Source organism: Mirounga leonina, unplaced genomic scaffold (assembly GCF_011800145.1).
Source record: "Mirounga leonina isolate KUSES-001 unplaced genomic scaffold, KU_Mleo_1.0 Mir_364, whole genome shotgun sequence".
Classification (NCBI taxonomy): Eukaryota; Metazoa; Chordata; class Mammalia; order Carnivora; family Phocidae; genus Mirounga; species Mirounga leonina.
Window position 1 is genome coordinate 812,521 of NW_023270708.1, and position 12,298 is coordinate 824,818.

General features: G+C 35.5%; 1 protein-coding gene across 7 annotated transcripts in view; it reads right to left on the reverse strand.

The window, feature by feature from the left end:
- Window positions 1-790: 790 nt before the first annotated feature.
- CDC27 (cell division cycle 27) overlaps window positions 791-12,298 on the reverse strand; it is a 75,709-nt gene continuing 64,201 nt past the window's right edge. For 4 of the 7 annotated variants that reach the window (XM_035030400.1, XM_035030399.1, XM_035030398.1 and 1 more), the window contains exons 16-19: window positions 11,881-12,009; window positions 6,410-6,484; window positions 5,437-5,593; window positions 791-3,414 (exon numbers count right to left, since the gene is read on the reverse strand). In XM_035030400.1, coding sequence (XP_034886291.1) covers window positions 3,332-3,414; window positions 5,437-5,593; window positions 6,410-6,484; window positions 11,881-12,009 — 444 coding nt within the window. In that variant the 3' untranslated portion in view covers window positions 791-3,331. The remainder of the gene's footprint in view (window positions 3,415-5,436; window positions 5,594-6,409; window positions 6,485-11,880; window positions 12,010-12,298) is intronic. The other 3 variants (XM_035030403.1, XM_035030402.1, XM_035030401.1) reach the window with 1 other exon arrangement.

Here is a 12,298-nt window from a genome sequence, read left to right on the forward strand (position 1 = left end):
AAAAAATTTTTTTCTTGATTTTTAGAAGATTCTAATTGGAACAAAAAAGCTTTGTGTCCCTTTTAAATAAATTTCAGAAATCATATGATTAAAGAATAAGCAGGTGACTTGCAAACAGCTGCTGCCAAGGGGCTTCTGTAGGTTGAAAAAAATATATTCTAAAAATTACATTTTTGTCACAATATTTATTTTGGAAATTCCAAATAATACTAAAAAAGGATGTGAGTTTTAAAAAAAGTATATATATGTATTAGAAGAGGGTTCTAAGTTTAAAAAAAATTTAGAGAAACACTGCCCTAGACTTCTGTGGACTGTAAAACTGTTAACTTCTCACTATTTTGCTGTGCCTTACTATAAAAATACAGATGGCACAGCTGTGATGTAGCTTCAACAATTATAAATTGCTTTCAAAAGTAATTTATTTGGATTTTTCGTATCCTTTAATGAATGCAAATATATTAACAGAAAAGGCTTTCTCCCCCCCCAAGGACTGTACAATTTCTGAAATAAGTCAGGAAAAGCAAAAAAAAAAGACACAAAATTACATTGTTTCAATGCAAATAGAACACACACATCACACCCACACTTGTGTTTTCCCAGGTTTTCACAAAGAAAACGGGTCACCATATTTCTCAGTGAAGACCCATACTACAGTCTGGCTAATCAGAGACTTCCAAACTTTTTTCTTCAAAAAGAGCATTTTTAATAGACTAAATACTGGTTATCACTGAGTTTTTGTTTAAGGTACAACAGCAGCATGGTTCAAATGTAACTTGCAGTTCTTGGAAAAAACCAAAAATTTTAAAATGATGAAATACAGAAAAAGTAGGGACCACCTTTCATTATTTTGAGTACCATTGTTCGCTTGAAAAAATATTTCCAACCTTCTAAAATCCTAGAGTTAGGAACCATTTCCAAGGGGGAAAAATATTCAATGCCACAACGTAACTTCTGAACAAAAGCGTGTGTGTGTACACATATATGTATGTGTGTGAAAAGCTTAAAGAGACTAATAAAGTTCCTAGTATTTTAAGTTTCCTTCAAAGTAACTACTGAAATTTCAAACAAACATTTTGCTTGATCAAAATATATGTCCTTTTCTGGTTGTTTGATCCTCATTCCAGGCAAAAAAAAAAAAAAAAAGAAAGGCAAGCAAGCAAGCCAGAAACAGTTACTAGGTGGGAATAAGGCTTCAAATACCTAAACATTTTGAAAGTAGGTATGAGGAAAATGCCATCAGACTAAGCTTGGGCTGAGTGTCCCATAGGCAGCCATTGCCATGGTGTGCCTTCCACACTATCCTTTTATCCTTGGTCTCAAAATTAGTACCAGAAAGGCTCTCAGCTCTGGCACGGGACATAAATTCCTACTACAAAAGATAATTATACATCAGCAAATTATGTTCTGAGCTTAGCTTCCTCCAGGCTTTGGAACGGAGCTCAGGCTGAAGCTTTCTATGAAATTCTGTACTTGATACTGTCATGTAGCTTATGATGTGCCAATTAAAAAATAAAGGAATATAAGATTAAATATTACAGAACTAATGAATAAAAGAGAATATTTGTTAGAATCCAAGTGCTAGCCTTTGGGAATTTTTAATGATACTCACTTACTCCCAACCTTTCCTTTTTCTTATAAATTATTTCTTTAAGCAGCACATATTATTACATAGATTTAGGTAGGAAATTTGGTTAAATACCTCTCTGGCACCCAATACCTAATCTAAGACTCTGACTTGAATTAATTTATGATGGTCCACGTTCAAATGAGCAGATTAACAGTAAATGATAGGAAGTTACTGAGTCTACAGGTTAAAATTTTGTTCACATCTTCTGTAATCCACCTTGTTTTCACAACTTGACTAACAAGTACAGGTAACCAGTAGATAAATTTGTCCTTCATCAAATAATCCAAAATAATAACCGTAGGCCTGTCATTCATAAGAAACTATAATTTGTTATATTCTGACATTGGCACTTAAAAAAATGTTAACAACTAAAGTTTCTCTAAAAATTTCAATACATTACAATAAAGGAGATACACAATTTAAGACTTTAAATCTGTTACTGTGAAATTCCAATAATTCCCATTTTATTACGCATAATTAGATCTTTAAAATTGTGGCCATTCCTCGAAGACACCAACTTATATTATGAGAAAATCAGGAGAGAACTCATCTCCTTCATAAGAATGGGGGGTTTTTTGCAGCTAAAAATTTCTAGTATCTTAAACCCAATCACTCTTGGTAAACATTTTGGTGACTCACACTACTGAAAATAATTTGAAGCAGAGAGCCGAAAAGAATGGAAATGACCTCAACCAAAGGTAACTACACATTCTTGCACCCTGCTTAAACACTTAGAAAAGTCAAAGGGATACTTTCTTGAACAAATATAGATTCAAGGTACAATTTTGATTGTATTAAGGCTTTCGCTATCATGATCTCTTAGGTCTCTCCACTTTAGTGTTCTCATTTTGATTCTTACGGTGAACTTAAATGGTAAAAGGCCTTGTTTTGGCTTTTCAGTGGGCAAACACTCTACCATCTCTGAATGTTAAAGGTGATCCCACAGAGCTCAAAGAGAAGAGGCAATATGATAAAGGGACAACTTTAAAGTTTGCAATACCAAGACAATGATCAACACTTTGAAGCAAGATGAATAAATTAAAATTCTTGGTTAGACATTAAAGCATTCTTGCCAAGAATAAGTGTACACTGTATGGAGGGATATTTGATTCCTACACATGAGTCCCAATGTGCCCATTACATTTGCTTATGGGAGACACTGCAAGTTTAAGGTAATTTACATTCCTTGGCAATCAAGTTACTCTGTTATAGGCAATGTCTTTTTATTGTTCCATCTGGCACTTGCTAACACCATTCTTGAAGAACCTAGAAATGAAGGTCAGTCACTCTGTTAATCAGGAACAGAACCAAATAAAAACAAATTTTTGGAAAAACAACCAAGAAATTCTGGTTCATCACTATTTTCCATATCTAACGGTTCCTTCAAGATAAAACATAACTCTTCCTTCCATGATAGCTTTCCAACAAAGGGAGATTAAAGAAAAAAAAAAAGAAAAGAAAGTTCCCCATCCTACCCCCTAAATTGTCATTCATACTGGTGAAAGAGCCAGTCTTGTTAGCAGCTAAATATTGCACTGCCTTTCATTCTGTGTACAGTCAGGGTCCAATGAAAGTGGCACTCTCATAGTATAAGGGATGGATGACGACACTGCCGGCTCAAGAGTGAAGACTCAGTATATGGAGGGACAAGAAACATGTCAGCACTAGTCACACATCCAGTTGCAAAAGTCTGATTTCCAGAAGTTAAAATTCATCACTTTCAGCTGCATGAAGTTGTGTGTCGTCTGCATCTGTCATGCTGCTCTCCTGGGATTCATCTGTTCCCACTTTAAAAAAATAAAAAGAAAAGTCTACAGTAAGGCGTCTGACAAATATTTCTTGTTGGTTAAGGAAATAAGGAAAACTATTCTATGCAGAGAGATGAGATCTTAAATTAAGGCCCTTAAAAATCCTGATATCCTTCAATAAAATGCAATTCAGGTTCTTTATTTTACAGCTTGTCTGAGAAGATTAGTTCATTGCATTAAACCTTTAAGCGTTTTAACTACTGGGACGCCTGGGTGGCTCAGCCGTTAAGCGTCTGCCTTCAGCTCAGGCCAGGATCAAGCCCCGCATCGGGCTCCCTGCTCCGCGGGAAGCCTGCTTCTCCCTCTCCCACTCCCCCTGCTTGTGTCCCCTCTCTCGCTATGTCTCTCTCTGTCAAATAAATAAATAAATAAATCTTAAAAAAAAAAAAAGTTAACTATTAAAGCTGCCTCTCCCTAATGAATTCCTTATTCCTGCCCTAGGAGTTAGAGCTAGTTTTCCGAGACATTAAAAAAAGACTGACATTCCCTCCAACTGTTGACTCTACTACTTTGGGAACAGTCCCTGCTAGTCCACAGAAATATAAAATATACCTTCAGTTTAAAAAAGGTTATTGGGATTATAGGAATTATGATTTTAATTAAAGCCTTTTGCCAAGTTTTCTGGAACAAAGGTATCTTAGTTCCTCTCAACAGAAGTTTCTCAATTCTCTTATTATTAAAAAATACTATTAGGGGTGCCTGGGTGGCACAGTTGGTTGAGCAACCCACTCTTGGTTTCAGTTCAGGTCATGATCTCAGGGTTGTGAGATCGAGCCCCGCATCCAGCTCCATGCTAGGTGCGGAGTTTGCTTAAGATTCTCTCTCTTCCTCTGCCCCTGCCCCGCCCCCTGTCTAACAAATAAATAAATCTTAAAAAAGGACTTCGTTCAAACTAGTTATGTTCTCACTAGTTATGTTAAGATATACACTCAAGTTAGAGTGCCTCAGTCAGTTGAGCATCTGACTCTTGGTTTCAACTCAGGTCATGATCTCATGGTTCCTGGGACAGAGCCCCATGTGGGGTCCATGCTCAGCAGGGAGTCTGCTTGAAGATTCTCTCCCTCTGCCCCTCCCCCCACTTGCGTGCCCTCTAAAACAAAAAAACTTTTAAAAAAAAAGATATACACTCAATTTAGGGATAGAGTATTTACTACTGCCTTAAACTACTTCTTTGTTCCCTCCTCTTTTCTTGACCCTTCAATTTATATACATTAGTCGTATTTTTAGATTTTGAATTTGCCAGAGCTTCAGAGAACTTGAATAATCATTACTACAGATCTGTCAATACTTTTCATCAATACTTTAAAATGTGCACAAAGGGCGCCTGGGTGGCTCAGTTGGTTAAGCGACTGCCTTCGGCTCAGGTCATGATCCTGGAGTCCCGGGATCGAGTCCCGCATCGGGCTCCCTGCTCGGCAGGGAGTCTGCTTCTCCCTCTGACCCTCCCCCCTCTCATGCTCTCTCTCTCTCATTCTCTCTGTCTCAAATAAATAAATAAAATCTTTAAAAAAAAAAGTGCACAAATTTATTCTTCATTCACTTAGCACTTATAATGTCTTCAACATATTGTCACATCTATCATCCCTTCCATCCCACCCCGCATTCCTATGAAGCAGGTAAGGCAGGCATTAGTTACGTATTTAAATTAATGTCCTGGTAAAAATCTGCAATGGATTTGTCAAAGTCACAGCAATTTAGATCCAAAACGGAGAGTAGTTACCTGACTCCACATGCACTTTGTTAATATATTGCCCTATTTAATTTCTCTAAAATTCCATTTGGTATAAAGAATACACCATGGTTAAAAAAAAAATTTAAAAGCAGCCCACAAATCCTTATGCAAAAGGTAGCTTTCTGAATATTCAATAGTCAAGAAAATTTCCATGTTTATTCTGTGTCATTAAGAAATATCTGTTCCCCTTTGCCTAACTCTGAGGTGATGTTTTATTAGCTCTCTGGTTTGATACACATACAAACCTGATTCTTATGGATGATACTCACTGATCTGTTCTTCTTGGGTTATTGGCTCCTCATCATCTGGAAGGTAGCGTTTATCAATTGCCTCTTTAATCTGGTTATTGGCTCCTTTAGGATCTAAATCCATAGCCCAAGAGAAATTCATCAGGGCGAGGTGTGTTTGACCTAACTTCTTGTAAACCTAAAAATAAACAGCAGCACTACATTTTTCATTAAGTTGTGAGTTTCAATTATAAAATCCTATACATTAATAATTTAAATAGGCTTCTGATTTACATGCTATAAACCCATTCTGATGAGTAGGCCACTTTCATCCTATAGAAAAACTCAGAGTTAACTTCTGAGTTCCTTCTAATATATTCAGATATTTTCAGAATTCCTTGCCTCTGTCTCTCTGATAGTGAGCTTCCAATAAATCATACTTTGACTGGATCAATGACAACTGAAAGAAATGAACTACAAGCTGCTTGATTAGCATTATGTACACTGATTTTTAAAGGCTATTATATCAACTCTTAACACCTGTCCACTGTTCCCAGCTACCTTCACCAGTTGGCATCTATGGGCCAAGTCTGTAAAGTCTTGACTAGTCTGGTCTTGGAAATCTTGGAAGCCAGTTCTTCTAATTAAGACTACACAGAGCATTAATTTTTTTCTTTTGGGGGATGCCTACATATTTTGTTGATAATTGGAAGCTAAGAGCTTTCCAAGATGTAGTCTCAGTAACGAACTCATGACTGCCATTGGCTGCAAGTGCTAATATACTTCCAGAACCATAGTATGTTTAGGATTATGGTGTGTATGTTCTTGCTCCTTCATCAGGATATCATCTTCTTAAATGTTTTAACTAAATCCATTCTTTATTCCCAGAGCATTTAGTTCAGAGCTCTAGTTGAATTTGCTCAGTAGATGTTGCACAATATGTATTATATTTCTTCTTCAGAAGTTAGTATTTGTTATGAAAGTCACAGTTTAGGACCATGGCCCAAATCTTTACCTTTCCTATTAAGAAGTAAACGAGGGATTCTTTGGGAACAATTTGTTTCAATTCTTCAAGTTCTTGTAAAGCAGACTGAAAAAAGCAAAGAAAAACAGAGTAGCAAAATTTTACAAAGTTCTAACTAAGCAAGTGTTTTTATTTGATTTCCCAAATCATCTTAACTAAAGCTTATACTAGATCTTAATTAATGCACTTCCCTATTGCGTTAATTCTTGTTGTGAAAATAAAATGCATGAAAATACTTAAGACAACAGGAACTAAGAAATGGCAGGAATTCACCAGAGTACATGGAGAACACACAGACATGCGGGTGACAATGCTTGCTTTGGTCACCATTTTATTTAAAATAACAATACTCCATTACACTGTGTGTGAAAGAGTTTTGAAAACTAAGTTGCAGAATAAAATAATTCTGAAGTTCTGTTAATATACCGTCTCCCTGATGCAAACACTAAGCTTTGACTACCAACCTGCCATTTTAACTCATGATGAAGAGTCTAAAATTTAACCCTCTGAATTAAGTCAAAACTGTCTAGAAATCTTCTGACCCTTGCAAAAGGGTTTGGGAAATTGAGAGAAAAGATAGAGAAATAGATTTTTATTTAAAAGACATGATCAAAAATAAAACTGGTTCCCCAAATGAGATATTGTCCACTTTTCACCTAGCAAATGGACAAAAATAAAAATAAATTGATGTTGCATAAAGTTACTATGAGAGAGAGGAATCAGGCATTCTCATTACTGAAGGTGGAATTGTAAACTGATGCAACCTGTTTATGAGGACAATTTAGCATTATCTATTAAGTTAAAAACTGCACCATTGATTCAGCAATCCCGCTGCTAGGAATTTATCTCAGGGATATATTAAAAAAAATTCACTAAATCATCTTTATAAGAACATTCGACCCAACATGCTACTGCAAATCACTAGAAGCAATCAAGATGTGTCTAATCATAGTCTAGTTAAATAAATTGTGGTCCATTCTCTATGCAACACTAGATTTATAGGTGCTCAACCATATGTTAAAAGAAAAGAAGCAAAAGCGAGATGCAAAAGAGTACGTGCAATACTATTTCTTTCGTAACAAAACATATATGCCACACATATACCAATAATTATGTGGGTATTCCCACAAATATTTTATATTTATGTGAGCATATAAATTTTTCTTTTTTTCTGGCAGAAATCAATACATATATGCCCCATATAAATGGCTTACCTTTGGGAAGGGGATGACTGAGGTAAAAGGGGAGCAGGGACCTTCTATTTTTTCCTTGGTAGCTTTCTCTATTTTTTGAATTTTCTAACATAAATATTATATTTTATTTCTCTTTAATGTCCACAGAGGTTATCTACTTTTCTTCTCTATACCTCTTTGTAGTAAAACAAAATCCAATGTAAGTTAGGTTAAAAAAGAAAAAAAGGTAAGTATCAACTATCCACAGGAGTGTTAAAGTGAAAAGAAACAAATTATAGAACAGTATGTGTAGTTGCATTAGTTTCCTATTCTGTCATAACAAATTACCACAATTTTGATGGCTTAAGACAAATTTTTTTATCTTATAGTCTGTGCATTAGAAGTCCAATATGAGTCTCACTGGGCTAAAATCAAGGTCCCTTCCTTTGTGCAGGGTATCTGTTTCCCTGCCTTTCTTGGCATCTAGAGGCTGCCCACATTTTTGGGCTTGTAGCCTTCTTCCTCCATCTTCAAAGGCTACAAAGGCTGGTTGAGTCCTTCTCATGCTGCTTCTGACTACAGCTGGGAAAGATCCTCCACTTTTAAGATTCATGTGATTAGACTAGCACCGCCTGAATAATGCAGGATACTCGCCCCAACTCAAGGTCCATATCCTTAATCACATCTGTAAAGTTTCTTCTGCTGCGTAAGGTAACACATTCACAGGTGCTCAGGATTAGGGCATGGACATCCTTGAGGGGTCATTACCCTGCCTACCACAACAGGGTAAGTCTACTGTTAGGTACAATTAAAAATATATAAATAATGAGAAAAAGATCTAAAGAAGTATGTTCTGAGTTGTTAACAATGCTCCTCCCTGGAGGGTCCCCTTATGAGGCACATTCAACTTCGTATTTTCTTATAGTTTCATATTATTTGAATTTTTGGGTAACAAGCCTATTACTTTCATAAAAAGCCCCCACAAAGATATAAGGAATAAAGCAGTGATCAAAGAGAGTGGGCTAGTAAAGGTATCAGAGGATTATAGCATTTGGGTAACAAAAGGGGATTTATTCATTGATTGGTATAAGACTTTAGTATTATTTCTCTAAGAAGGGTATAAAGAATAAGGAACCAATCTTATTTCACAGTTCTAAAAAAGTTTAATACATTCCTACCTGACCCTCCCTTAACCTAAGGCCAAATGTAATTTCCTGGCTTTTGTAAATTTTTTATAGGCATTATCTAAAATAAAAGATTTACACAGGGGCGCCTGGTGGCTCAGTTGGTTAAGCGACTGCCTTCGGCTCAGGTCATGATCCTGGAGTCCCGGGATCGAGTCCCGCATCGGGCTCCCTGCTCGGCAGGGAGTCTGCTTCTCCCTCTGACCCTCCTCCCTCTCATGCTCTCTGTCTCTCATTCTCTCTGTCTCAAATAAATAAATAAAATCTTAAAAAAAAAAAAAAAATTTACATAAAATGTTTTTGTGGGAAGTAGTATGAAAATAGCTGGGTGGTAGGTTCCATGGACTCATTATCACAGTATAGTGATGTTTGAAATTTTCTATAATAAAAAGGAATAAAAAAGAGTAAAGGCAAACACACACACACACACTTTCTTGGTGTATTTGTTTCAAGTGCTGTGTTTTTTACACAAGTATGTAAGGGGCTCTGGTGCATCCTTAACACTTCATTGTCTTCCTAATTGCTGGCAGCCCAAGAGAAATAAACTCAAAGTACTGCTGGGCTGAATGGGTCTGAGAATCACATCTGCTAGTCTATGAATGGAAGACTTATTACATATGATAATTCTACGAGGTAGACTGTTCTCTATTCCTTCCATACTATTAAGTATTGTAAAATATACATGGAATAAAGAATCAAGATAAAAGATCTGTGGTCATGGATATTACTTACTTACAATCACTGTTAACACCTGTCAAATGTTACTGACAGGGACTGAAAAAGCCTGTACCACAACGAAGAAATCTGAGACTGATTTTAATATTGCAAAAAAGCAATTTTTACACTTGTTGGGTCTCCAGACTTCTTTACACTCTTAAAGCTTATTGAGGAACCCAAAGAGTTTTTGTTAATGTGGATTATAGCTATCAATACTTACTATATCAGAAATTAAAATGTGAAGGTTTTAAAAATATTTATCCATGAATTTAAAAGTAACAACACCAAACCATCACATGTTAACATAGATAATATTTTTTTAATGAAAAATAACTTTTTCAGAACAATTAAGTCAGTAAGAATAGCGGTACTGCTTAACATTTTTGCAAATCTCTGGTTAAAAGAAAACAGGTGGACTCTCTTATCTGCTTCTGCATTCAATCTGTCATGTAGCTTTTGGAAAATTCCACTGTACATTGGTGAGATGATAAAAGTGAAAAAGGCAAATAACATCTAAATATTATTATGAAAATAGTTTTGATCTTGTAGACTCCTTGAAAGGATTTTTGGGGGCCCCCAGAAGTGCCCAGGCCATACTTTGAGAACCACTGTTTTAAAGAAATCTTAATCAGGACAATGCACCCCAATCCTTCACTGCTCACCACACACAGTTCAGAATGGATAGGTTTTCTTTCTATAACTGCATGTTGTAATTATAAAAATTTCATTTATTATACCCCCCCACCTCAATAATCTAATTACAAAGACTCATTGAGAAACACTGACTAACACAGTATCAGAGTTCTCACTTTTGCCTTAAAGACTTAAGACTTACCTGATATCAATGCAGCTCATTAAATAGGATGGTATTTAGAAGGCTTTTGCCACAGAGATGTTGCCACCATTTGCTTTTCATTTTTCAAGCCAAGACATTTCAGAAGTAATCAGTAACTTTTTCCTCATATCCCTTTTTATTTTAATAGAGGCATACTGGATGTACCCGTGCATCAAAGTAGGCCTTACAATTTAGCCAAACCCTAAGCTGGTAGTCAAAAATGGCTGTGACCATTATAGCTTCAACAATGGGTCAGATTAGAATTTGGGCTTCTTGAACCAAGAACAGGGCTGATTTATACGGCATACTTCGTGGGTGTGTTGATATTAAAATGGCTTTGAGAATAATAAATTGAATAAAATCCTTCAATTGAAGAATCTGACCACAAATGTAAAGAGATGCAATGAAGCAAAAACATGAAAACAAATGATGAATTATAATTATAGTACCTCAAAGAGCAAGTTAAAAGTTGTAAAGTGTTTCTTTTATAGAAGAACAAAAACAGTAGGACTAGACATCCACCTCTTGATAAAGAAAAAGAGTGAGATTAGGGGAATCACTGAATAAATGACAAAGAATAAATCAGATGGTTGATTTTATGTATCTTTATTAGTCTGGAAATATTAAGAGTTTATCATTGGTTTTGTATTTTTCAATTTCAGCAAATGTCAATGTGTACTGGAAGAACTGATTTCTAGGGAGGCTACTGAAATGGATTATTAGGTCCAACATATTCTGTGCACTTAAATTTTGGAGGGGTTTTTTTTTGTTTGCTTGGTAACTTTTACTCTTTTTAGGAAGAGCCTAAATTTATTAAAAAAGTAACCTGAACTTTAAATCAAAACTTTGGATTCATGGTTTATGATTGACTAAATGATGACAAAGATCCCATTGTCACTTTATGCCTCTTTTTTCTTTCTCAATTTTCCTTATCTTATTTTCTCAGCTTTTTTTCATGCTACAGCTCTACAATTTGGAAAACAGTGTGAGAAGAGAGAAAAACATCATACTAAACCAAGTATCCTTGTTATAAGCTTTCATAACTCACTATACTTTTCCTTTATGTACTCAACATGTATTATTTTTGTCCTTATTTGATTAATGTCTGTTGCCCCTCTAAAAGGGTACTAAAGGCAGGAAATGTGATTGCTTTGCTTTGCTTGCCACTATATTCCTAGTCCCTGACATGCAATAGGTACTCAGTAAATATCTGTTGAATAATGCACACACATTCATTTGCCACCTGTTCAGATATTTTGGTCCTAAGAGGATGGTTTAGGTCTTACCTTTAAGATAACTCCCTGATGGAAAAACTGTCTTTCTATATATGGAATCCTTATAAGGAATAACACATATTCCTAAATATCCATACAACCCATCCTACCTATCAGTATTTCATAAAGAAATAAAATCACAAAAGAAAATGAATAGCTTCTGAAAATGGGAAAAATAAACTATTAGAGATGAAAAAGTATAAATAACTTTTGGTCTATTAAAAGAAGGGGCAAAACTTAAGCAATAAAATGCTGAAAACCATTAAAATACGTATCTTACCTTATATTTTTCATTTGCAAATAAAACTGAGGCTCTGTGAAATTTGCATAGAGGGTTCTTGGGATCAATGACAATGGCTTTGTTTAGGGTATCCAAAGCCTTCTCAGATTTTTTCAGTGCATGCTGAACCTATAAGAAATAAAGATCATATTCATGTTTCCTTTTGACATTTATGAAGAAAGGGGAGAACCAAATACTGTGACTCAAGTCAACATAAAGATAATAAGACTACTGAGACATCTGGCTGACTCAGTGGTAGAGCGTGCAACTCTTGATCTCAGGGTCATGAGTTCGAGCCCCACTTGGGCATACAGATTACTTAAAAAAAAAAAAAGATATTAAAACTACTAAAGTTGTATGGTCTGAGAGGGTTTTCCACAGAGTTAAGTGGACTTAATAGTTGATTACCAGACTATTA